The 23,670-nt window shown below is 40.3% G+C and overlaps 1 protein-coding gene across 1 annotated transcript; it reads left to right on the plus strand.

Annotated features, from left to right (window-relative positions):
• Positions 1-850: 850 nt before the first annotated feature.
• sft2d1 (SFT2 domain containing 1) lies at positions 851-22,322 on the plus strand. Its single transcript, XM_061745107.1, has 8 exons — positions 851-1,121; positions 1,771-1,857; positions 6,328-6,410; positions 8,179-8,260; positions 10,420-10,455; positions 10,557-10,615; positions 19,254-19,283; positions 21,509-22,322. Exons 1-8 carry the CDS (start codon positions 1,056-1,058, stop codon positions 21,546-21,548), a joined length of 483 nt encoding a protein of 160 aa, XP_061601091.1. The 5' UTR covers positions 851-1,055; the 3' UTR covers positions 21,549-22,322.
• The last annotated feature ends 1,348 nt before the right edge of the window (positions 22,323-23,670 follow it).

Here is a 23,670-nt window from a genome sequence, read left to right on the forward strand (position 1 = left end):
TCTTTTTGACTGTGAAAGTAATCTGAAGTCGGAGAACCCGGACAAAACCAACACAAACTCCACACACTAACCCACCCCGCTGTCCATTTCATGTATTTATTCATGTATTGATGAAACCTATTTCAACATCATAAGTGTCATGATGATATAGATAGATTTTCTCATCAACAAAGCATATTTTACATAAACATATTTAAAATGTTTCAAATAACAAAATAACATATTTGAACCATTTTATTTTATTGTCTGAAAAATGGTTCAAATATGTTATTTTGTTATTTTTAAATTTTTAAATTTGTTTTGTTGATGAGAAAATATGTTTTTATATTTTTCTTATTTCTGTGAGGGGGGATATATATTGTTTTTCGGCACTATTTCGTTCTCTATAGCTGATATAACGTGAATTACTCCTATGTGGGATCAATAAAGTTCTTATTTTTGCCATCTGAGAAAATTAAATATATTATATGAGGTGCCTAACTGTTTCCCAATTATATTAGTGCGTGTGTGAATGAATAAATGAGACGTAAAACGTAAATTTCTTTGAAGAAAGGCGCTTTATGAAAGTAAGCCCATTTACTTGTATTAGTTTACAGCGCAGTCTTGCCATATCCAATATGGCGGCGTCGTTGACCTATCGCAGCAGCGCTCGGTGGGGCGTCTATGATATACAACCCCACAAATGTGTACATACTCCCGGAAGTTTGGTCCGTCCGTAGAAAATGTCATAATGTCATAATTTTTCACTTTTATTTCACCAGAAGGCGACAGTTAACGCTTAAGAGGAAGTGGTCATCCACAGCTGATCTGAGGTCAGTCGTCAGCGCGTTGCCCCTGGTTACCCGCACGCTGGCCTGCGACTAAACCGATCCTGAGTCAGTTCTACGAGAAAACCCTCGTCCAGGAAGTTGGCAGGAAGTCCAGCCTGCTGCCGCAGCAGCCAGCATTTCTACACGGTCACGGAACACGTACATGTTGTACTGTACAAATTTGGCTTATTTTTTTGTTTTAGACATTATTTTTCCTGACCAGTTTTGCCTGGCTGCTCTTGAGCAATGGACAAGCTTCGTCGTGTGCTGAGCGGCCAGGAGGAAAACGAGGAGCTGGGTCTCACCGCACAGGTAATGAACTGCTAAAGCCTGAATTATGGTTCTGCGTTAAATCGACGCAGCGCCTACGCCGTAGCCTACGCCGTAGATACGCGTCGTCGCCGTAAGGTCTGCGTTGGTGTAACGCGGAACCATAAATGAGCCTTCGTGCTAACTGGCCATTAAAGCGCCACAGTTTATAAACATACATTATAGTTGCATTTCCTATATAAGTAGTTATTTTTAGTTACTAGGTGTTAAAAATGTTCAAGTGGTTTTATTTTCGGGAAGTTCCCTGTCTAATGACAGCAGTCCCCTCAGGGCTTTACACGTGATATAAGTATTTTGTTTTTTAAATATCAGCTCTGTCTGTTTTAAGATCAAGATCATATCCTTCTGTTAGACTTAACAAATTGTGTTTGTTTACACTTTTTGCACGCATTCTCACGGATCAGATGAGGTAAGGACGCTCACTTGACGTTTGTGTTTTGTGCTCTTAATTCTAAGGCAGTGTTGTAAACTTGTACCTGGTAATTCTTTGTCAAATATCAGTGGTGCTTGTGATTGTGGATTAAAGCAACATTTGTGGCCATGCATATTTGAAATGGCAGAACACAACATGTGGGTCCTTGTGCAGGTCATTAGGGTTTGTCTTGTGACATCCTCTTATTGTTCTCACCAGGTCCTTGATGCCAGCACTCTCAGCTACAGCACCAGGGTGAAGTGGTTCGCCATATGCTTTGGTGCAGGAATCCTGTGTTCCATACTCGTGAGTGTCTCTTAAACGTGGCTCTTTCGTCTGGTTTTATAATGACCATTAGTGATCAGAGTCATCCAGAACCTCTGATACAGTTTATGCATGCAGCAGTAGGTCAATATCAAGATGGGAGGAAGTCTTGTCCCAGCTGCATACTCTTGTTCCCAGTACTTCAAAGCAGTGGTCTCCAATCCCCGGGCCGCGGCCCGGTACCGGGCCGTGGGTCATCTGGTACCGGGCCGCACAGAAAGAAAAAATAATTTCTGTAGCCCCGACTGATGGTTCACAATGTTTTTATACACGAATCCGGCGACCGGTTTGTGTGTGCCGCCATCTTGCGGCGGCGCCATTGCTGCGGTGGCAGGTGTCAATCTGCCACCGCAGCGCTGTTATTGTAACCTGATGCTCTACAGCATCATTATAGCTGGATTGATGATGTTAGACAGTGGCCTTCCATAAATAATGAAGGTATCTTAAATTAATGCTGATGTTAATTTATAAATAATGATTTGTTTGAGCGATAAGCAGGAAAGAATAGAGGAATAGGGAGATAAGGGAGTGTATGATTAAACACTGTAATATAGCATACGTTACGTGTGCTGACGTTAGCAGCACGACATTTAATCATTATGGAAAGGCTAAGTGATTTAAAAAAAACAACAACAACAACACCTGTTTATGTTTTGTTTTATTTTAGGTATCCAAGAATATTTTATTGATCGCCTGGCGTCCGGTGACCAAAAAAAACGCAATTACAGGTCTCTAATTGAAGGGCAGAACTATCTCAGCTCCGGATGATACAGAATACATACATACATAACCCCAATCTTCAGATAAAACTAGTTTGTTGAGGAAAAAATATCAACTCTATTTGTAGCTGCAGAAGAAAAAAATAATCTCACGAGGAAAAGAAAAATATTGCTCACGCCATCGGAGCCTCTTCAGCATAATATAGCGGTAAAAAAAAAAAGAAAAGAGAAGTAAGAGTAATAAAAAAGATGTACTGTATGTTGTACTATTATACAAATTTATTGAAACACATGGCGAGTCAAACATTTACCAAAGCAGCTGCCAAACACTAAACAAGGTAGTAAGACGTGGGTTGTGCAGAACTAAATCCTCATCCTCATCATTTCTCCATATACCGCTCCCTGGCTTCCTTGTTTAAGGTATCCCGGTAAATTCCAGTTCCTTTGCAGCAGTTTATTATCTTTTTTTTTTGCGTTCCGTCTGTTCACTTGGTGAAACAGAAAAGTCCGTCCCGTCTTCGTTCACTATCAAAACAAATGCACGTGACCGGGACAGGAGTTTTCCGATGATACAAATACATTAAGAGAGCCTGGCAGGGAGCGGAGTAATAGATCCATGGGAGCGGAGCATGGATCTATATACGTATATATGTCTATGTCTATGGGCTGGAGCGGAGGAGCGGAGCCGCCACCGCAGTAATGGCGGCCGCTCGACTTCCGGGTTTTGCTGGATTCGTGTATTCCTTGGATGTAAATACACTGCAAACACACCGTAAGAGCTATAAAGGAGTAAAATAAAACAGTTAGTCTTTCTACATTCATATAAATTTAATTTAACTTAAATACAGACCGACACGACTGTTCGCTCGGTCGGCAATAAAGCTACTGTTAACACAATACATGAGCGACCAAACTCAAGCTGGACATAAATACAACATACAATCTGCACAAATCCTTATCAGCAGGAGCTTTTTGTGTCAGTTAGGCTCCACTTTAGCATTCCCGACACTCGTTTAGTCTTTCAGACAAACTTTCTACTGCCGTTAAAGTCAGAAGCGCCGGATGTTTACAAGGTCTCGCCTTCAAAATATCGGTCTCCTTAATATATAACAAAATAAAAGCCTGGCTTTAAATAACGTTAATGAGAAAACAAACATAAAAACACATTTATAGAAATACTCATATTAAAAGTAATTTCCAATTTCCATTATTTTATTTTATTTTTTCGAAAATTATGTTTTATTATTATTATTCATTCTCTCTATTATCATTATAATAGAGAAAATACCACAGTTTTTAATGCCGATCGTGTCATTTTATTTAGTTTTCATCAGCTACACCTTTAGATTGTGCCGTGAAAATATTGTCAGACATTGAACCGGTCCACGGTACAGAAAAGGTTGGGGAACACTGCTTTAAAGCATCTCTCGTAATTCACATTGTCTCTGTTTGTTGGTCTGGGTTGTAAAATTCACAGTTGAAAGATCTTTGTACACCTCTGTACATTTAAAGAAATAGACATACTTGATATTGTGCATAATTTCAAAGATAAAAAAGTCTGCTGATTGGACAGAAATAGATATGTCATTAGTTAAAAATATTATAGTAAACATAGTAAAACCACTGACCTATATATGTAACCTATCATTTCAAACTGGAATCTACCCAAATAAACTGAAAACCGCCAAAGTAATACCCATTTTCAAAAACGGAGATAGACACCTTTTCAACAATTACAGACCAATTTCCTTACTATCTCAATTCTCAAAAATAATGGAAAAAATGTTTGTCAATAGACTTGATAAATTCATAGATAAACACAATCTGCTGAGTAATCATCAATATGGGTTCAGAGGTAATAGGTTCACCTCAATGGCTGTGAACTAGTAGAGGAAATTTCAACTATCGAGAAAGGGGAATATACAGTGGGGGTGTTTATTGACTTTAAGAACGCATTTGATACCATAGATCATAATCTTTTATTAAATAAACTAGAGATATATGGTGTCAGAGGGATTGCCAATTCGTGGATAAAGAGCTACTCGCTGATAGATTTCAATATGTTGAATTAAATAATGTAAAATCGGAACTAGAAAAAGTCACCTTCGGTGTCCCACAAGGCTCCGTGCTAGGTCCTAAATTGTTCATATATAAATGATATAAAGTGTTGTTTGCTGACGACACAAACACAGAATGTGAAAGGTCAATTTTATATTTTGTCTTATTTATTTTTTGTCTTCTTTATGCATTGTTTGTTTCCACGGATTAATGCTAATGTCTCAGATTTAAGCTGATCAAAAGAGAAAAAGGGTTAGGGTTAGGGTTAGGGTTAGGGTTAGGCACTATAAACTACGGCTTCAGCCTACACCTTTTCAGCAAAAGCAATGCTTATTTTACTTTTTTCATTTTGTTTTGTAAAATAACTTGTACAAGACCGAAATAAAGACAATTAATTAATTCATTCATTCATTTGACATCTAAAAATACATGTGTATGTATTATTACAGTTACCACTCACAGGTTTCAAACATTTTGCTTACTGCACAATTTACACATGTATTACAAAACTATGCATCATCTCGTACTGTTAAACACTGATTGGTCGTAGTATTTTATTAAAAACAATTTGATATCACACAAGCAAAGTTGTACCACGTCATGCCCAGGCATGCTTGACCCTTTCTCTCAGTATCCCCTGCTGGCCTACACTCACATTTTCCATATTTTCCATTTCCATTGGCGGGAGTCTAGGGTAAAACCTAGGAGGCTGGAACTGTAACAGGACTGACCCCCTACTCAGTTCTTTCAGACGCCCTGTCTCGGATCTAGGATCCACTGTCTTAGCAAACTAGTACTCCATTCCACTTGGCAGCAGTAGCGCACCAGTTTTGCTGTTTGCTTACCTCGAGTAAAATAAAAGGAGATAATGAAAAAGAAGAAAAATTAACAAGAACAAATAAATAAATATAGAAGGAGCTCAGGAGTGTTGCTGAGTTTTTGTTTATGTGCATTGAGATGGTGGTCCTGTAACGGTTCCTGAAATATTTAGTTGCTGGTAATGGTCAAGCCCCAGTAAAACTACCAAGGACTCCCGCTAATGGGATTTTATCTAATCACAGCATGATTGCCAATTGTACGTATGTCATCATGACATTACATTAAGTGCCTGTTTGTTTCAGAGAATCAGCACAGAAAACACGAGGACATGCTATTGACTTGGGGCTTTTTCTTTGAGTTTTTAATCTATATCTCATGCATGCCTTGCATGTAATTTCTCTCTTTACATACATGTGGAAACGTACCACGCACAAGAAGCGCAGCTCTTCCAACCCCGCTAGAAACTAGGAAGCAGGCAATGTTTGAGCACAGAATGGAGCATTCAGACTAGCCAAATGAGCCAGACTCGGGGAGATGAATGACGTCTGGCCAGTTATATAGTAAAGATGTGCATTCAGTAGCCATAAGATCCAAACAGTAGTCACTGTATAAAGACCTCTTGTGTTTCGCAGTAGAGGGATGCAGCTGCTGTTCAGAACCATAACACAGCCCACAAAATCATTGTCCTTCTCTCACTGAAAAGAAAAAAATGATAAATAAACAAAGTAAATCCTATTTCCTATTAGAGTCTATCATTAATTTTACTGCACTATATGGCTATTTCTTGCTATCGTTGATGTCCTTATTGAAGTGTGGTGATATTCTGTGTAGCTGACAGAAACTGCTTCTTTACCAGGGCTCGGCACTGCTGTTTCTCCCCAACGGCATCAAGCTTTTTGCAGTCTTCTACACTCTAGGGAACATCTCAGCTCTGTCCAGGTAAGACTAATGTATTTAATCTATCTCAGTTTATGTACGTACATATGTATGTATGTATTTGAGTTGCAATGAATTGATATAAAGATGTCACAGTTAAGTTAACGTGTTGCACTAATAGGAAAATAACAAATGATGAGCCCATACACTGAAATTATTTTACTTTTAAGACTGTTGCACTTCAAAGTATCTTAGAAGCCTAGACACTGATTTATTGATGTTGAACTATAGGTTTTCCTGTTTCTGCCCCAAAATATTAATTTATGTGATGAGGTTATACTTGGGTATTTGAGACGTTAATATTGTAAATGAAATTGTTGGAAAACACGATTTGCTGTCAAAATGTACTTACCCTAGACAAAAAAAAAAAAATAAATATTAATTTAGCTGATAACAGATTAAAATAAAAATAATCCAGGGATAAGGGTTGCAGAATTTTCCAGAAATTGTAAGTATCTCACTTAACATTCAAAGGGAGAAGATTTGGAGTAAAAAGATGCTCATTCCTTTCCATATGTCTTCACAAAGATAATGTTTGTATCTCCCGTAAAAAGCATCTGCCTTCCATTTTGTTGTTCATACTGAACCAACAGAGGCATTTAAAAGGCCATTTCAGCATGTATTGAAACTGCATTAAGGATTTGTTGAATGGCTGTTATAACAGCGTTAGTGTTTGTTGAACTGCATCTATGTGGTAAGTTGTATCAGGATACAATGGAGTCCATTATTTCAGTTTTCTCTCAGTAGGATTCTGGGTAACTACATGTTAGAGATGGGATCGGTTTGATTTATTCACTCACAATTTGGATATCGGAAGCTGGCACAGATTGAATATTAAGCTATAAAGCTTTAATGTTGCAGTAGCCCCACTTGACTTATCCTATCCTTACTATTTAAGCTTAATAGAACCCTATCAAAACCCACAAGTAGTGGCTCAGTGCATCTCTAATACATGTTATGTGGCTGTGAGACAATAACAGGGTAAAGTAATATGACGGTTCAATTTCCTCAGTTCTTCTTTCTCCAAATGAAGGTTAGTAAAGGGTGTTTTAACATTTTGCCTTTATTGTTAGGAAAAACATGTTGAATTGAACCTCATTTTGGGGAAAAAGAAACCCTGTTGTAATTGATTTCAAATAACATGTTGGATTTTACGGTCAAGGAAACGGTCAAAAGGACACGTCTCTTTATGGTTAGCGGAAGCAGCCTGTACGTGGACATCATGTTTTTATGCCACATTTGACAGTAGGGCTTAAAAAAAGAAAAATCCCTCTCATCAGATCAGTAGAAAGAGTCTGCGTCAACACACACTACTCTTGTGTCTCATCTAACAGATGTGAGAGCCCACACACTCTCTACCCACTCAGCTGTGCCGAGCAGAGAGCTGTGTGCCTCGTTGGTTGGGAAATCCTTTGTCTCTTTAACTTCACTAACATAATAAGTTAATGTTTCACAAGCCTACAAATGTGTCATTATGGTGTCGATCATAGCAACGTTTTTGTTATATGTTACAGTGGATCAATATGATTGTAGATATATTGATAATTGAGTCAGTATGAAGATCAAAGACTAAGGCTGAACCTATAAAAATGAAAATTAATTACAGTATTGAATTTGCATTCTGATCACTGATCACTGGAAAGAGCAAATTTAAAATACACCTAAAATGAAGCAAAATGTAACAATGATTTGTTAAATTAAGAACTAGCTTAACCTCTAAGTAAACTCTGTAAACTAAATGTAACTTTTTTTTTTTCTTCTCCCCCTCAAGCACATGCTTCCTAATGGGACCTCTAAAACAACTGAAGCGCATGTTTGAACCAACAAGACTCATAGCCACCATTGTTATGCTGGTAAACTATTTCTCACTATTACATTTCATAAATCCGGCTAGATGATTCATTTTATACTGATGTTACATCTGAATGTCATTTATACTTTGGTTAAATAGTTGTTTAAGACTGTAAGAGATTTGGCAGTCATCACCTTGTGGTTTAGGGCTCCCATGCACTGTCATGTAGGATCGATACATTTCCCATTTTACCACTTGCATATGCTTAATCTTGCATGCAGCTTCAAAAATGGTATGTCTAGACGGTACGATGGTGAAACTTTCTAAATGGTAGGTTTCAACCGATGTGATGTGGAATAGTATCATCAGGATGCGCTGACGGAAAACAATCACAAAAGAGCAAAACAAGATAATGAACCACACATTTGTAGTAGCTTATGTGTGTGCCAAAAATACTTTAAGAAAAAAGAAAATGGGAGAATGCGGTCCTGCTCACGGTCTGGTCTCATCAATTAATACGTCATTTAATGTTGCATTTTAATTGACTACTCGGTAAACAAAGTCTTTTTTTTTTTTTTTTTTTTTTTTTAAGATTTTTTTGGGCTCTAGTGGCCCTTTATTGAGATGCAGACTGGAAAGGGGTAGAGAGAGAACGGGGAAGACACGCAGCAAAGGTGCGCGGGCTGGATTCGAACCCGCGACCGCTGCAGGAGGAGGACTGTAGCCTCAGTATATGAGCCGCCGTTTAACCCACTGCGCCACCGAGCGGCCCGGTAAACAAAGTCTTAAGATTTCTGAAACCGTTAGAAAATGATTGCAGTCGATCTTTGGTTTCAGGACCGTTGTAATAGCAGTTATCGACGTAGTCGCAGTGTACGACATAAGGCCTCCGATTTAGAGCCAGGACAAAGGATATCCTTATGATTCTTTCACAACTGTTATATTTTGTCTGTGACAGCCCATAATCATGGAGTTTGTACCGTGTTTGAAGGTCTTACATACCAGCCGGTTTCTACTATACCAGTATATTTAACATTCACAGTGTACACATGGACAGATTTGTTGGTATCCTTCCATTAAATTAAAAAAAAAAAAAAACATAATGGTTACTGAAATAACTTGAAACTCACAAAAGTCATAATTCTTAACAGCGAAAATGGACATATGAAAATCATAAATTGCTTTTGAATGGTGATTGAAGTTATCACCAGGTTTCTTTGGTCTGCCTGGTGTTCACTCCGCTGAACATGGACAAGAGAAAGCAGAGGAGAGGGATGTCTGAGAAGATCATAAAATCATAGACAGGCAGAAGTTTAGACTGTTGCTAACTTCCTTGGATGTGGCCACGAGAGGAAAACTGATAACAATTTGAAAAGACTGATAGTATGAAGCAAAGAGCTTTGCAGTAAACTGTCACACCGACATTCCTGCTGTCATTCCTCTTACAAGTAACTCATTTTCTTTTTCATGACCAATCGGAGCCATCTGGCATGCCCTTAGGGTTCTCTTTGGTCTAAAGACCCTTCACACTCTGATGAGTGTGCCCAAAGAGCTCAGAGCAACTTGCAGAGATGCAAGGTGAACTCCAAGGTGAGGGGACATCAGTGTCGGATCACACCATCCGTTACCGTTTTAGCCAAAATGATTGATTGAAGACTCCAATGTTGAAGAAAATCATAAAAATCCAGATTGGAATTTGTCAAAAGCATATTGACAAGCCACAAAGCTTTTTCTTTCTTTCTTTTTTTTTCTTTCAAAGAATATTGTAGCTACTGTGAAACATGGAGGAGGCTCGGTTATGGTGCTGCTTTGCTGCGTCTGCCACAAGGTGTCTTGAATCTGTGCCACTACAGTTAAATCTCAAGACCATCAAGACATCCTGGAGTGAAATGTGCTGCCCAGTGTCAGAGAGCTTGTTCTCAGTCCCGGGTCATGGGTCTTTCAACAGGACAATGGCCAAAAACTTAAAACCCCCAAGAAAATACTTTATTGCAGAAAAACTTTGGCCTCAGAATGGATTTTAGTGACCATGCTGAACCTTCCATTCTTTGTGGAAACCAACAAAGTTGTTCAAGTGTGTACATGTTGATGAGTTTTTCTGATAAAAGTTTACATTTCTTATCAAATATTAAAATAAATCTTTTGTCCCTTATTAAATGCCACTTGTACCCATAAAAAGAAAACAAATAAATGAAAGAGTTCCTGTTCTTTCTCCCCCAGCTCTGTCTCATCTTAACACTTTGTGCAGTGTTTTGGGTAAGTGTATATGTAACAAATTACAAAGCCAAATAAAGTCTCTAATTTTTTACTATATTTTCAGCTAAAAATATATATACTTTTTGTGTTTCCTTTGACAGTGGCATAAAAAGGGATTGGCTATCATCTTCTGTATTATGCAGTTCTTGGCAATGACGTGGTAAGTGTGGCCTTCCTGCCGAATCCTTTCTGTAGTGCAATTGACAATCAATCATTCCCACTGACTGGGATGAGCCCGTCTCTTTAGAGAGCTTTGCTGCAGTTGCTTTGACTTGAGCCGAGTGTCACTGAGTCGAGTGGATTACCCCGGTGTGGGCATGTGCTTGGCTGAAACTATAATTGGGGTCAATATTACGTTATATGACCACTGTCATACTGCTGATGCTGATCTTTTTTATTTTTCTTACAGTTCAGACTGCCAATATACTTGCCAATATAAATGCCATGGTTTTGTGTATAAGCTGTAGTTTGCCAGTGCAGACAGTGACACCTGTTGAAATGAGGCTGAGCCTTTGGTCTTGTTAGAAGACTAGTAGGCCAATTGCCAGCTGTCATAGTAGGTCAGTATATATTTGGCTAGTAAACAAATAGGAAGTCCGGGGTCAGTGTGGGGATATTTACCTGCCGTCAAGATGACATCATTGGCACAGAGCACATGGTACCAGTCAATTATTAAATGGTTAAAAAAATACGTAAGATATCCTCACTGGGCATTCATGTACAAAACTTCTGCTGGAAATATACGTTCTGTTGCTGATTGTTCTCGTAATGGCTTGTAATGGCTTTCCTGCTAAGCATGTAGGAAGTTACAGTGTTTTTAAATCAGACTTTGACTGTAACAGCTGATAACCAAAGACAACAAAGTCAGCAGCACACTGTTGCTTACACGTCATAAAGCATATCTGTGTGTGGTATTTCCCGGCGATGGTCCCATGATATAAGCTTAAGGAATTAGGGAAGGATACATAGTGACCCAGAAAATTAAATCATAAAGTGAAGCTTTTGTTTATCAAGAAATATATATAAATTAGTGGAGTAGTGTGGATGGCCGGTGTAACACAAATTTAATGGTTTCAAATGGAAAAGTACTGGTTTATATGGTGCTTCAGGGAGGAAGCAGTGATGTAAAATTGCTTTGAGTTTGTCACAGTAATGAAAATTGTTTCATTAACCATCCAACCTAAGAAAAATTCTTAAATCAAGAAGTATTATAAAGATTCAAGATAAATGGAAAATTAGCAAACAATAAACGCGCACAGAAATCTAACAGGGCTACAGTTGGAAATCTGTCAAGATTTGAAAAACTCTTGCTGGTGATCTTGAGCTTTTCATCAGCGTGACTCTGCACAAACTCATTCCACAGTGAGTCATCTGAGTGGGTGCATAGCCCTCTAACCTCTGGTTAGTGATGCTTCTACAGAAGATCAGCTAAAATTGGAGCATGTACAGTTGTACACAACTATGCAATTGTTAACTTGGCCTTTAATCAATTTTGAATTCTCTTGAGTAAGTGAAATCACACTTTTTCTAAGTGGAATCAAAATTTTTCTAAGTGGAATCACACTTTTTCTAAAATTAATCCTGTTATTCTTCTAATTTTTCTGCAATTTAAATGCACCAGCCACTTTTTTTTCTGCTTTTTTGAAATCCAGAAGACACATTTTCAGGAGTTACTTGGCTAGCTTAATGTCATAGTTCACTAATGCACTGCAGTAGGTGTTTAGAGCACTGCAGTGCTGGAACCAGGTCAGCTGAATTACTGACTCTGCTGCATCATTAAATCAGAATTTCTGGTCCACCAGAAACATTTTGTGTAAAAAAAATAATGCAGACCTACATATTAGATTTTTTTTATTAAATCATTTAAAACCATTATTTTCTGAAGTCACCTTCCTCAGACATTTAAGAGTCCTCAAGCTCTTTTACTTAAAAATTCACGCTCATTTTCAGTTGAGTTGCCACTAGATAAGTCAACGCAGTGAATAATGCGTTTAGGTATGAATAATGTGAATAGGCATGTCGGCACTTGTATGTCCAATAATTATAACACATTTCCTCAGCCCCAACAAATACAATTACAGCATGTAGTAGCACGGAAACACAAGCCCACAGCAACTTAGGAGGAGGAAGGGAATGGACGACTACAGTGCGTCAGTCAGCACGATGGCATTAGCCTTGTAACTTTAAAAAAAAAAAAAAAAAGTGTCTTTCCTATCCAAGGTGTTCCCAAGGCAACCATAAGTCACACATTCCAGGCTCTTTCTCAGCTCACTGGTATAATGTACTCCCACACAGACGCTCGGATGTCTGTGTGAAGGTGATTATGGTGGAAGACTTCACTACTGACCTCCACAGACCTGATCAAAGTCCAGTTCTCGGGTTGAAAGCTGAAGAGACTGTCTGCTACTGTTAGAAAGCCCACACTGCTTATGTTTATTAGTTTATAGTATTTTATATTATTCGTTTTTTCTACGTGTATATTTAATTGTCCTACGTTACTGGACTCACCAGACTTTACCAACGGTCCCTGAACGCACCACAACCGTTACGTTCCGACGCCGTTAAACGAAGGCAGTTTACTTTTCCTTCATGTGGCTGCCGATAGATGGTGCTGTTTTCCTCGTCCGTTTTAACCATCCACCTGTGTTTTTGAGTTTTTACTGTGCGTAGATGCCTAAAGGTGAGCTTAAATGACATTATAAGGTGAACTGAACATCAGCATGTTTATCCGTTCACACTTTGTTGAAGCTACAGTTAAACTGCTTTTATGTAATATATTAGTTATGCTACTACTGTTCATTTCTATAGTTTATAAACCTCTTTGGAGTTGGTATGTTAATATTAATTAGTAATTTGCTGTAATATTTGATTAATGAATACATTAATGATTAATGAAACATGTAAGTTATGTTATTTACTTTGTATTCTGGTTTCGGTATATTACGGTAATACGTTTTTCTCTTGTTTGTATTGTTACAGACCACAGTTAATTAAACTCATTTGACCTGGAAATCCGTATCCGTGTCCTTTAACTTGGACACACATCCATACCTTGCCGCTCTAAACCAGATATTTTCCTGGAGACCCCAATTCTCCTTTTTATGGTCCTTCGAGCCGGATTAGAGTACCAACCAAGGTATGGAACCTACACATACGGATGCCGGAGCTGAATCTGAACCCCAACGTGCCTCACGGAGAGAACGATGCCTTCCAGCGTACCTGGATGACTATGTGGTTGCAACTCTCCCCTTTCAGGGACAAACCCAAACCACACAGCGGGCTCCTTCCTCCCAATGTGCACGCAGTAAGCTAACACGCTCATCCCAGAGGAGCTCCAGTTCCAGGTCAACACGTTCAACACGCTCGTCTGGGAGCAGATTCTCCTCCAGGGTCCTCTCAGAACTGGAAACAGCCCAGCTCGAAGAGCGACTGAAGCAGATGGAGCTGGAGGAGATGCAGCAGCAGCTGGAAGATGACCGACAGGCCGAACTTGAATGTCAGAGACTACAAGCTCAAGCCAGAGAGGCCCAACAGCTACAGGAGGAAGCCCTTACAGCCCGAGAGTCATTAACCAGACAACTGGAACAACGGCGACAACTAAAGAAGAGAGAGAATGAACTGGTGATAGCCAAAATGGTTACTTCTCTACTTAAAGAGAAAGCACAGGATACTCATGGCACCAGTGCCTCACCTCCTCCCTCAGATGATGGAAAAGCAGGCATGACTCCAGCTCTTCTGCCAGCGTCTATGGCTCCGCCTCCAGCTCTACACCCGGCTTTGACTCCAGCATCTGTGGCTCCACCTCCAGCGCAAATCGTGGCTCCGCCTCCAGCTCTCCGAGCGGCTCCGACTCCAGTGTCTGTGGCTCCACCCCCTGCGGCTCTGGCTCCACATCCAGCTCTCCATACGACTCTGCTTCCAGTATCTCCAGCTCAGCCTCCAGCGCCACATTCACCTCTTCCTTCAGCATCCCTGCCTACTAATCTAGCACCTACGAGTTATCAGCCTGCTCCTATAGGTGCTACATTATATCAGGCACAGCATACACCATATGCAGTTCACCCACCGCAGCACTACCAACCTAGTGCAGCTTTCTCCTACCCTGTCCAAGCAGCATCAAGCAGTATGGATTTGTTCCTTGCATCATCCTACGGTGTTCCAAAGCCTATGATCCCCTTCTTCGACAGTGATAAAGAAAGTGACTTTGCTCTACTGAAGATGGCCCTTGACAACTTGTTAAACTGTCATCAGCACCTGAACGAGCAGTACAAGTACCAAGTTCTCCTTGGACACCTGAAACTACCAAGTGCACTCCAGCTGGCCAAGGCCTACATGCACGATCCGAGGCCGTACACCATGGCCATCCAAGCTCTACAGGACAAGTATGGGCAACCCCGTCAGCTTGTCCAAAGTGAACTGGGCGCCATTCTGAACACTCCAGCCCTCAAGTTCGGAGACTCCGAAGCATTTGATGCCTTCGCCCTGTCTATCCAATCACTGGTAGGCATGCTTAGGACTCTGGAGGGACAGAACGGCTATGAATTAAGATGTGGATCTCATGTCGACCGACTAATGAGTAAGATGCCGCCAAGCTATCGCGATGGGTTCGTGGAATACTGCCTGAACCAAGGTATACTTCGGACAGGTACTGACCAAACCTATACCTTATCTGACTTGGGCTCCTGGTTACAGAGGAAATCCCAGGCTAAGCGCATAGCAGGTCGAGCTGCTGCTCTCTACAACTACGAATCTCCCAAGCCAACAAATAAAGATCACCGGGCTTTCCATAAATCAAAAGAGAAACCTACAGCGTTTTTCCTCACTGCCAATGACGACCAAGGCTCCAAGGGACGGTTTCCACAACCTATGCCCTCATCTAAACCTAAACCTTACTGTCCCCATTGTGACACTAAAGAGCATTTCCTGAACGCCTGTACAGAGTTCAAGAAACTGAGCACAGGACAGATCGTGAAGTGGATAACTGATGGACAGCGGTGTTGGAAATGCGGACGATCTCACAAGCCTGATTTTTGCACCCTCAAGCGACCTTGCAACACCTGCAAAGAGCAGCATCTGACAGCACTGCATGATGTAGTCCAGCAAATCCAGAAGAGTGTGCTCATGGTGACCACTCCGAGTACAAGAGTGTACTTAGATAGACCGAACAGGTCCCCAAAGGTGATGCTGAAGGTCGTGAAAGTCCTTCTTCATAATGGAGATCGAGTACTAGAGACTTATGCAGTACTTGATGATGGATCGGAGCGAAGCATCATCCTGCCACAAGCCGTGCAACACCTCAACCTCACCTCAGAGCCTGAAACGCTCAACCTTCGGACTGTTCACCAAGAGGTAGTGCAGCTTAACGGTGCTTCAGTTGCATTTCATGTGTCCTCCCTGCCTAAACCTGGTGAGAAGTATCACATACGTCAGGCATTTACATGTGATACCCTGGGTCTCTCCAAGCACTCTTACCCAGTGACAACTCTCCAACGGAGATACAAACACCTCCGCAACCTACCTTTGCCTCATGTGGACCACGTCCAACCCCTTCTGCTTATCGGATCTGACATGCCTCATCTCCTGACACCTATAGAGCCAGTACGTTTGGGCCCACCAGGAGGACCCATTGCAGTCCACACCAAGCTTGGCTGGACTCTTCAAGGTCCCACCAGCACTGACCAAGTTCCTGCATCAGAGCATCAGTGTCTGTTCACCTCAACAGTCTCACAGACCAGTGAGCTCTTCAAGAACATTGAGCGTCCTTGGCAGGTCGATACGCTGCCTTACGTGAGCGAGAAGCAGGTAACCCGATCTAAGCAGGATCAGCAAGCCTTAACCCTACCCCAGACATCCACTGTCAGCGTCACTGCTGATGGCACACAGAGATACGCTACACCGCTGCTTCGTCGAGCCAATTCCACAACTCTCCAGGCTCCTATGGAGGCAGTGTTGCCGAGCCTTCGAAATACTGAGCAGAGGCTCGCCATAGACTCTGACCATGCCAAAGTATACTGTCAGGAGATCCAGAAATTGGAGAAGACGAGCTATGTAGCAGTGGTGCCATCTGAGAGCAACTGGAGGTACGTGGAAAATGATCCTGCTGATGATATCACGCGGGGCAAGACCTTGAAGGAGCTGTCCCGACCACACCTCTGTCCCCAAGGCCCGAAGTTCTTGCGTCACACCGAGGATCAATGGCCAGCTAGCCCGTCAGCCTATCCAGAACCAGAGGATAGCGAAATGAAGAAATCAGTTTTCTGTGGCCACGGGACATGCAATTCCAGTCCTCAACTCCCTGATGTCAGCACGTTCTCCACATGGAAGAACCTCATGCAGGCAACAGCACGATCCCTACATGGGGCGGCCGACCCAAGCTCTAGCTCACCTGAAGCAGCTGGTTACATCAAGGCAGAGAATCTCCTTCTAAACCAATCGCAGTCCGGGTCATTCCCGGAGGAGGTCAAGGCACTCATGTCTGACCGACCCCTACCAACCAACAGTCGTTTGGGATCCTTATGTCCCAAGTATGATAAGGAGACAGGACTCCTCAGAGTCGGAGGGAGACTTCGACGAGCTGAGCAGCTCAAATCGGATGCCATCCACCCGGTCGTATTAGACCAAAAGCATCCTCCGACTAAGCTCATCATCCAGGATTTCGAAGAGACTCCCCTTCATCCTGGACCAAAGACAGTGCTGGCTGAACTGTGTCGCCAGTTTTGGATTATGCGGGGGAGGGAAGCAGTCAAGGGGTGTCGATTGTTTCGGCCCCCTTTCTGTCAAGATTGGACGTCGGACAGAGAATCGCTGGGGCATAGTGTTCAAATGCATGACTACTCAATGTGTGCATTTAGACCTCCTAGAAAGCCTCCAGACTGCTACCATGAAGGTCAAAGATCGGACCTACATCAGTAGCTCGCTTAGTCCAGCTCCCTAAGCTTGAAGATGATGAAGTTGGGGATACACTTACCTGAGTGGCCTTTCTACCTTGAATTCGATTGTCCATGCAGACACTCGGGGGCGGCTGTGTTAGAAAGCCCACACTGCTTATGTTTATTAGTTTATAGTATTTTATATTATTCGTTTTTTCTACGTGTATATTTAATTGTCCTACGTTACTGGACTCACCAGACTTTACCAACGGTCCCTGAACGCACCACAACCGTTACGTTCCGACGCCGTTAAACGAAGGCAGTTTACTTTTCCTTCATGTGGCTGCCGATAGATGGTGCTGTTTTCCTCGTCCGTTTTAACCATCCACCTGTGTTTTTGAGTTTTTACTGTGCGTAGATGCCTAAAGGTGAGCTTAAATGACATTATAAGGTGAACTGAACATCAGCATGTTTATCCGTTCACACTTTGTTGAAGCTACAGTTAAACTGCTTTTATGTAATATATTAGTTATGCTACTACTGTTCATTTCTATAGTTTATAAACCTCTTTGGAGTTGGTATGTTAATATTAATTAGTAATTTGCTGTAATATTTGATTAATGAATACATTAATGATTAATGAAACATGTAAGTTATGTTATTTACTTTGTATTCTGGTTTCGGTATATTACGGTAATACGTTTTTCTCTTGTTTGTATTGTTACAGACCACAGTTAATTAAACTCATTTGACCTGGAAATCCGTATCCGTGTCCTTTAACTTGGACACACATCCATACCTTGCCGCTCTAAACCAGATATTTTCCTGGAGACCCCAATTCTCCTTTTTAGCTACCAAACTCTTAGTGAATGACACAAACACCACAATCGCACAGTAGACGGAGGAAGTTTGATAACAAAGCAACACTGGCCTTTGTGTTTGTAAGCATGAATGAAACTTTGTTTAAATCATTAGAGCAGAGTTTGTAATGAATTTTTTTTTTTTTTTTTTTTTTTTTTTAACAAGTTAGATACTTTTTCTTATGGCTATATTGCTTTAGTTCTGGTTGTAGTTAATCTTTCACTGGTTTCCCCAAACTCCTCACATTTTTAGATTAGGTTTTTTTTTTTCCATGCCCAGGCTAACGTTCAGATTTCATCATTATCGCTTCCACTACACATTGCAATCCATCTATTCCTGAGTTATAAATGCAAAGATTAGTGTGTGTGTTCATTCACAATCAAATTCGAGCGATCCGTATGAAAGTGAATCCGGTATTCACTACTTGATGGAGCACATTGTAAATGTTGCGGGGTGGAACATAGTAGTTCCTAGTGTTTAATGAAGTCCTTTGTTCTCACATCTTATAAACCCACGATATGCAAATAAACTTCACTCAAACAGACAAGAACTTTTGTTGCTCTGAAGAGGATTTACTCTGACGATAAACACGGAAACATAAGAAGGAACCCTCAGCTTTCATGATGTTTTATTCCAGCTGCAACAGTAGAAGAAGTGGAGTATGCCTTTAAATGATGATGATGTAGTTTATATGTTGTTGTAGTTTTGAGTCATGCATGCAGTGGAGTGGTTGGTTGTCGGTGAGCGTGTCATACAGCAAGATGTTTCTGTTTTATGTGAGTTTTATCCCATGTATGACACAGGAGTTGTTCAACTGGGCTTTACAAGGCTGATACAATTTTTTTTTTTTACTTTGATTGAATTGTCTATATATTGTCATTCCCACAATACCATAATTTGGGACTTCTGTGATCCTTCTTTCTCTCAAACCGACCTGAGAAAGTGTTACACAGCCTAAGGGAGACTCTGCGGTCTTTCATAACAAGAAACGTAATACTTAAATGAAAAAAAATGGATGCAATGTAATGACCATATCCAGTAATTGTTCCCTTATCTTTTTTCTTTCAGGTATAGCATCTCTTACATTCCATTTGCCAGGTAAGACAACGTACTTGCACATTGAACGTCTCGTCTTCATTAATCATCGTGATATTCATATTCCCTTCATGTTATGTTCAGCTGAATTTCCTGCTTTCTGGATTCTGTTTGTCTTTTAAACGCAGATCAATCACTTAAAAACCAAGTGCTCTTACGAGACCCTAAGCATATTCTTACCTCCCTTCTTTATCTTAATAAAGCGCAATAGTGACACTAAATTCCTCACAAAAAGAAAACTGTCATGAGTGACCCGTCGGTTAAAAACATGTTTTTATTTACCTCTTAACACTGTTTGCCTCGACCATATGGCTGTAATCCCCGGCTATGACGAGTTGGCACTCGGTGTCAGGCCAGTGGCAGCTGGTTGTTTCGTTCTTATCCGAGTATTAGCCCTGTGATAGTATTTGATTTATCTTGAATATTAAGATGAAATGATTTATCGTGGAATAATGCTCTTTCAGTAAGATTTATCATAATGTTTTTCTTCAATATAGCTTTTATATTCACTGCAATGAGCTTACAGTAAGCTTTATAGGGTAAAGCCAAAATTTTGATTATTTGGGGATTCAATAATGTAAAAATGCATAAATAATGAGGGTAAATAACTCAGTCATGTGCTTTTTACTCTATTTTTTATTTTATCTTCGGTGAAGCAAATCAAATTTTTGATAGGGAAAAAAAAGCAGTTTTTGTAGTTTGCCACCACAGATCATTATTTTAAAGTAAAATACTTTCCTGAACTATGTCACATAAGTTTTTACTGTTCAAAGTTTCTCATATGGAGCGCCACGTACGTCTGTACAGACTTGAGAATGAGGTTTGATGCTGTTTAGTCAGTCTGGCTTTAAGTGGGGTGACACCTCATCTGGTGGAGGTCCGGAGACCCCGTGCAGCTGCACCTCTAGTGTTTTGTGTGTAGCGTGACCCTATAATCCATCCTGACAGCTGAGAGACGTCCTGAAACCACCCCAAGTTCCCCCTCCCCCAACACAAATGCTACGAAAACAACAAAGCTGAGACAAAGGATTTTTTTTAAACCATGTCCTTATCCTTAAAAATTCCTGGAGAAATGCACATTTGATATCCAGGTTTTTAAGCCCATGGTTGAAATCCTGATAATCAGTTTTTTTATTCGTCACTTCCTTGCCTCTGAATTTTATACATTTTTTTGTCAGAACATGGATTTCTTATCCCCTTAATCCTCTTATTTTAATTCATTTTTCATTTAATTTAGATTTGATCATTCAGCTCTGTGTTGTTTTTAAAGTGTTGTTACAGAGCTGCCGCAAATCCTGATCTACTTTGGGTGACACATTAAAACGCACTAAACTGTAGTCCTTTCCAGCCTCGTCTGTGGTCAGAATAACTTATACCTGTCTGGCCATGACACCACATGGTCATTAGACTTGATCCTTTAATGTATTTTACCTCGTTGCCGTTTATAACCTCCACCGCCTGTGGAACAAGGCACTAAAACCTGCTGCATGTGCACTTCCCACCCAGCTGTCAGTTTACTGCTGCTCAGATGTGTAATCACAAACGGGGGAAGCCTCTTCACGCTGATCATTTATTCATGCCATTTTTAGAAAAGCAAAAATAGTATCAAGCAATTTCTTTAAGGAAGAAAAAGGCAGAAATAAGAGGATTGTGGTGTTGATTTTTGTTGTAGGCCAGTGGGAACAACCGTCGCCTTTTTCTAAAAGAGCAAGTCTCACATCTATCCACTGACCTCCCCTCCTCCCACTCAGACTGCTGCCTCTTTTAACCTTGACAGGTTTCACACCTACTCCTTTCAATTTGGACAGTGGCTGCAGGCGAAGTCTGCATAGCAACACTGATGGCAAGAGCAAACAGTGTAAAGAGAAACAGAGTAGGCAACGATCCGTGGTTGTCATGGTGATTGCTCATATTGCATCATCCTTCAATACAATTGTACCTGAAGAAAGGGAGCCCCCGTCACTGTGAGCTTGTGGTGCTTCTCCAACCAAACATACTGACTTATTCATGATGAGCCCAGCCCAAATCATTAGAACAAAATATAGGCCAGTTTTTGTTTTTTTTGGGTTGTCACTTTAAATTTTATACAAGCGAGAGAATCAAATTGTGGCTGTTTTTTTTTTTTTTTGTTTCTGATCACACCGATCATAATTTTAATTACAACCCCTTTTTATTTGAATCTTTTGAACTGACGCGCTTTAATGAGCCGTATTGTTTTGTTTTGACAGGGATGCAGTGATCAAGTGCTTCACAACCTGCTTGAATTAAAGCTCAGGATCTTCCAGTTGCTGTTCAACACTGGTTGAAATCTGCAGACTGCAGCAAGAAGAACTTTGTAAAATATACATTGATATTGTTTAGATTTGATTATTGTATACACTATTCTTTCAGATTCTGACTTTGGTTGTATTAAAATGTGAATTCTTGCTTTTCAAGCATAGCTTGACACAAAAGTGTTAATCAGACTGTAGCACCAGTCTTTTGCTTTTGATGGTGGAGTTATAAATGCCTTTAATGCTTAATATATTTAAGATTCACTCAAGATGTTCCTATGTTTTCTGAGGATTTTATACAGTTTATATGCAGGGAAGCATTTGACTTTATTAAGCAAAGTAATTTACTTCAAAAGTGCCTTAACAGCTTCATAAATGGAGATATCTGTTGATATTTTGACCAAACACACATATTTACATTTTAAGCAGCATAAACTTTGATTTTTGTCTGAATTTTAATTTCCTTTGGCTTCTTACAAGAAAGCATTCTTAAAATGTTGCCTTTTTTGTATTATATTTTGTAAATGTGTGAAGAGTTTCTCAGATATGATGGCATGCTTATCAGATTGTTTTCCTTTCACAGTTGAACCAATGCAGCACTATATGCTCCGGGATGAATGATACCTACATGTCTTTTTTTTCTTCAGCTGATGAGATTAAAATAGCAGCTCTTGTAACTGGACTGGCAGTCTTAACTGCACATTCCAATTTGATTTCACCCCCACCCATGCATAAAAAAAAAATAAAAACAATGCTTCTCCTGTTTAAATTTGATTTCCTTCCATGTGTAGCAGTGACCCACTTAATTACGCCTTCCTAAGCACCGTTATTCTGACGTGACCTAATAACCCATCTTGCATCGTGTTCTATATATCGCCTGGCATGTAGCCTTTGAGGATGTGGTTGTCATGGCAACCTTCCCTGGTTGATGCATTGCCTCTTCCTAGAGCAGATGTTCCTGTTATCCCAAGGTGCGTTTCATTTAATGGAGACTCCCGGACCAACACTTTCAAATATCTCAACATATTTTGAATCGACTCACACCAAACGTCTGTATCACTCTTGTATCCCAATTGAAGAATTTTGCTCCAAAGACCTGCCTCAAGGTCCTGTTCATTTATGTTGCTGAATAACAATATTCATTTTCTTTTCCACAGCACTCATTATTAGATGTTTGTTAGATGTGATGGATTAACATGGACAAAATCTTCTTTCAGTTCTCCCTGTTCTATTAACTTGGCAGGCACAGCAAATCCCCAAAAGTAATCTTGGGAATGAAATAATTCTGTTGAATGGGAGGAGGGTGCTTGTTTTTGTGACTGTTTTCTACGCCTGCTTTTTGGATTATGCTAAAGTTTGAGGTTGAAGAGGAAGTACCCTGACCTCCACAATCTGGTTGCATCCCGACTCCTCATCACATCTAATCTGTTGTTATGTCACCGAGAAGAGGGACCCCACCCTTCAGCAAACACTCAAATTACAGACGACTGATTCCTCTTCGCCTTAACACCCCAAATCTTCTTCCAAAGATGAATAAACAACTTGGCCTGGGTGATTTCACTGTCACACTGATTCAAGGAACAAGTGAGTGAGTTTTGTAAATTGGCAGTTGACTTTTTCTCTCTCTCTTAAGAATCAATCAAATTAGAACCAAAAGGAATTAAACTTAAATCTCAAGAGCCAACACAAAGGTGTCATGTGCAAAATTGGAGTAAAATATCAATCTATTCTTACACTGTACACATGGTGGATAAAAACAACTCAAGGGGACAGTTGTGTGGCTGTTTGGATGAAGGAAAACAGAAACAAAGAAAAATCAATATTTCCGTCTGTGTGTTTGATCTAGGCGACGAGGCTTGAAGAACAAAAGTGGCAATCTGAACACGACATGTTACCATTTGAGACTACGATGTTTAAGGATGTACCTTTTAATTCTAGTACCTTTCAGTTTTAAATACATGTATTTTCTTTGTATCCAAATTGCAATTTCCAATCATTTCCATGAAAGGATTTTTATGATGGTTAAATTGGGGCGGTTAAAAGGTTTTGAGGTTTGTTTGTTTTTTTGATTTTCTTTCTAAATCTCTAATTGATAGCCTATCCCCGTTTCAAATTTA

The sequence above is a fragment of the Cololabis saira genome, chromosome 17, assembly GCF_033807715.1.
Source record: "Cololabis saira isolate AMF1-May2022 chromosome 17, fColSai1.1, whole genome shotgun sequence".
Lineage (NCBI taxonomy): Eukaryota > Metazoa > Chordata > Actinopteri > Beloniformes > Belonidae > Cololabis > Cololabis saira.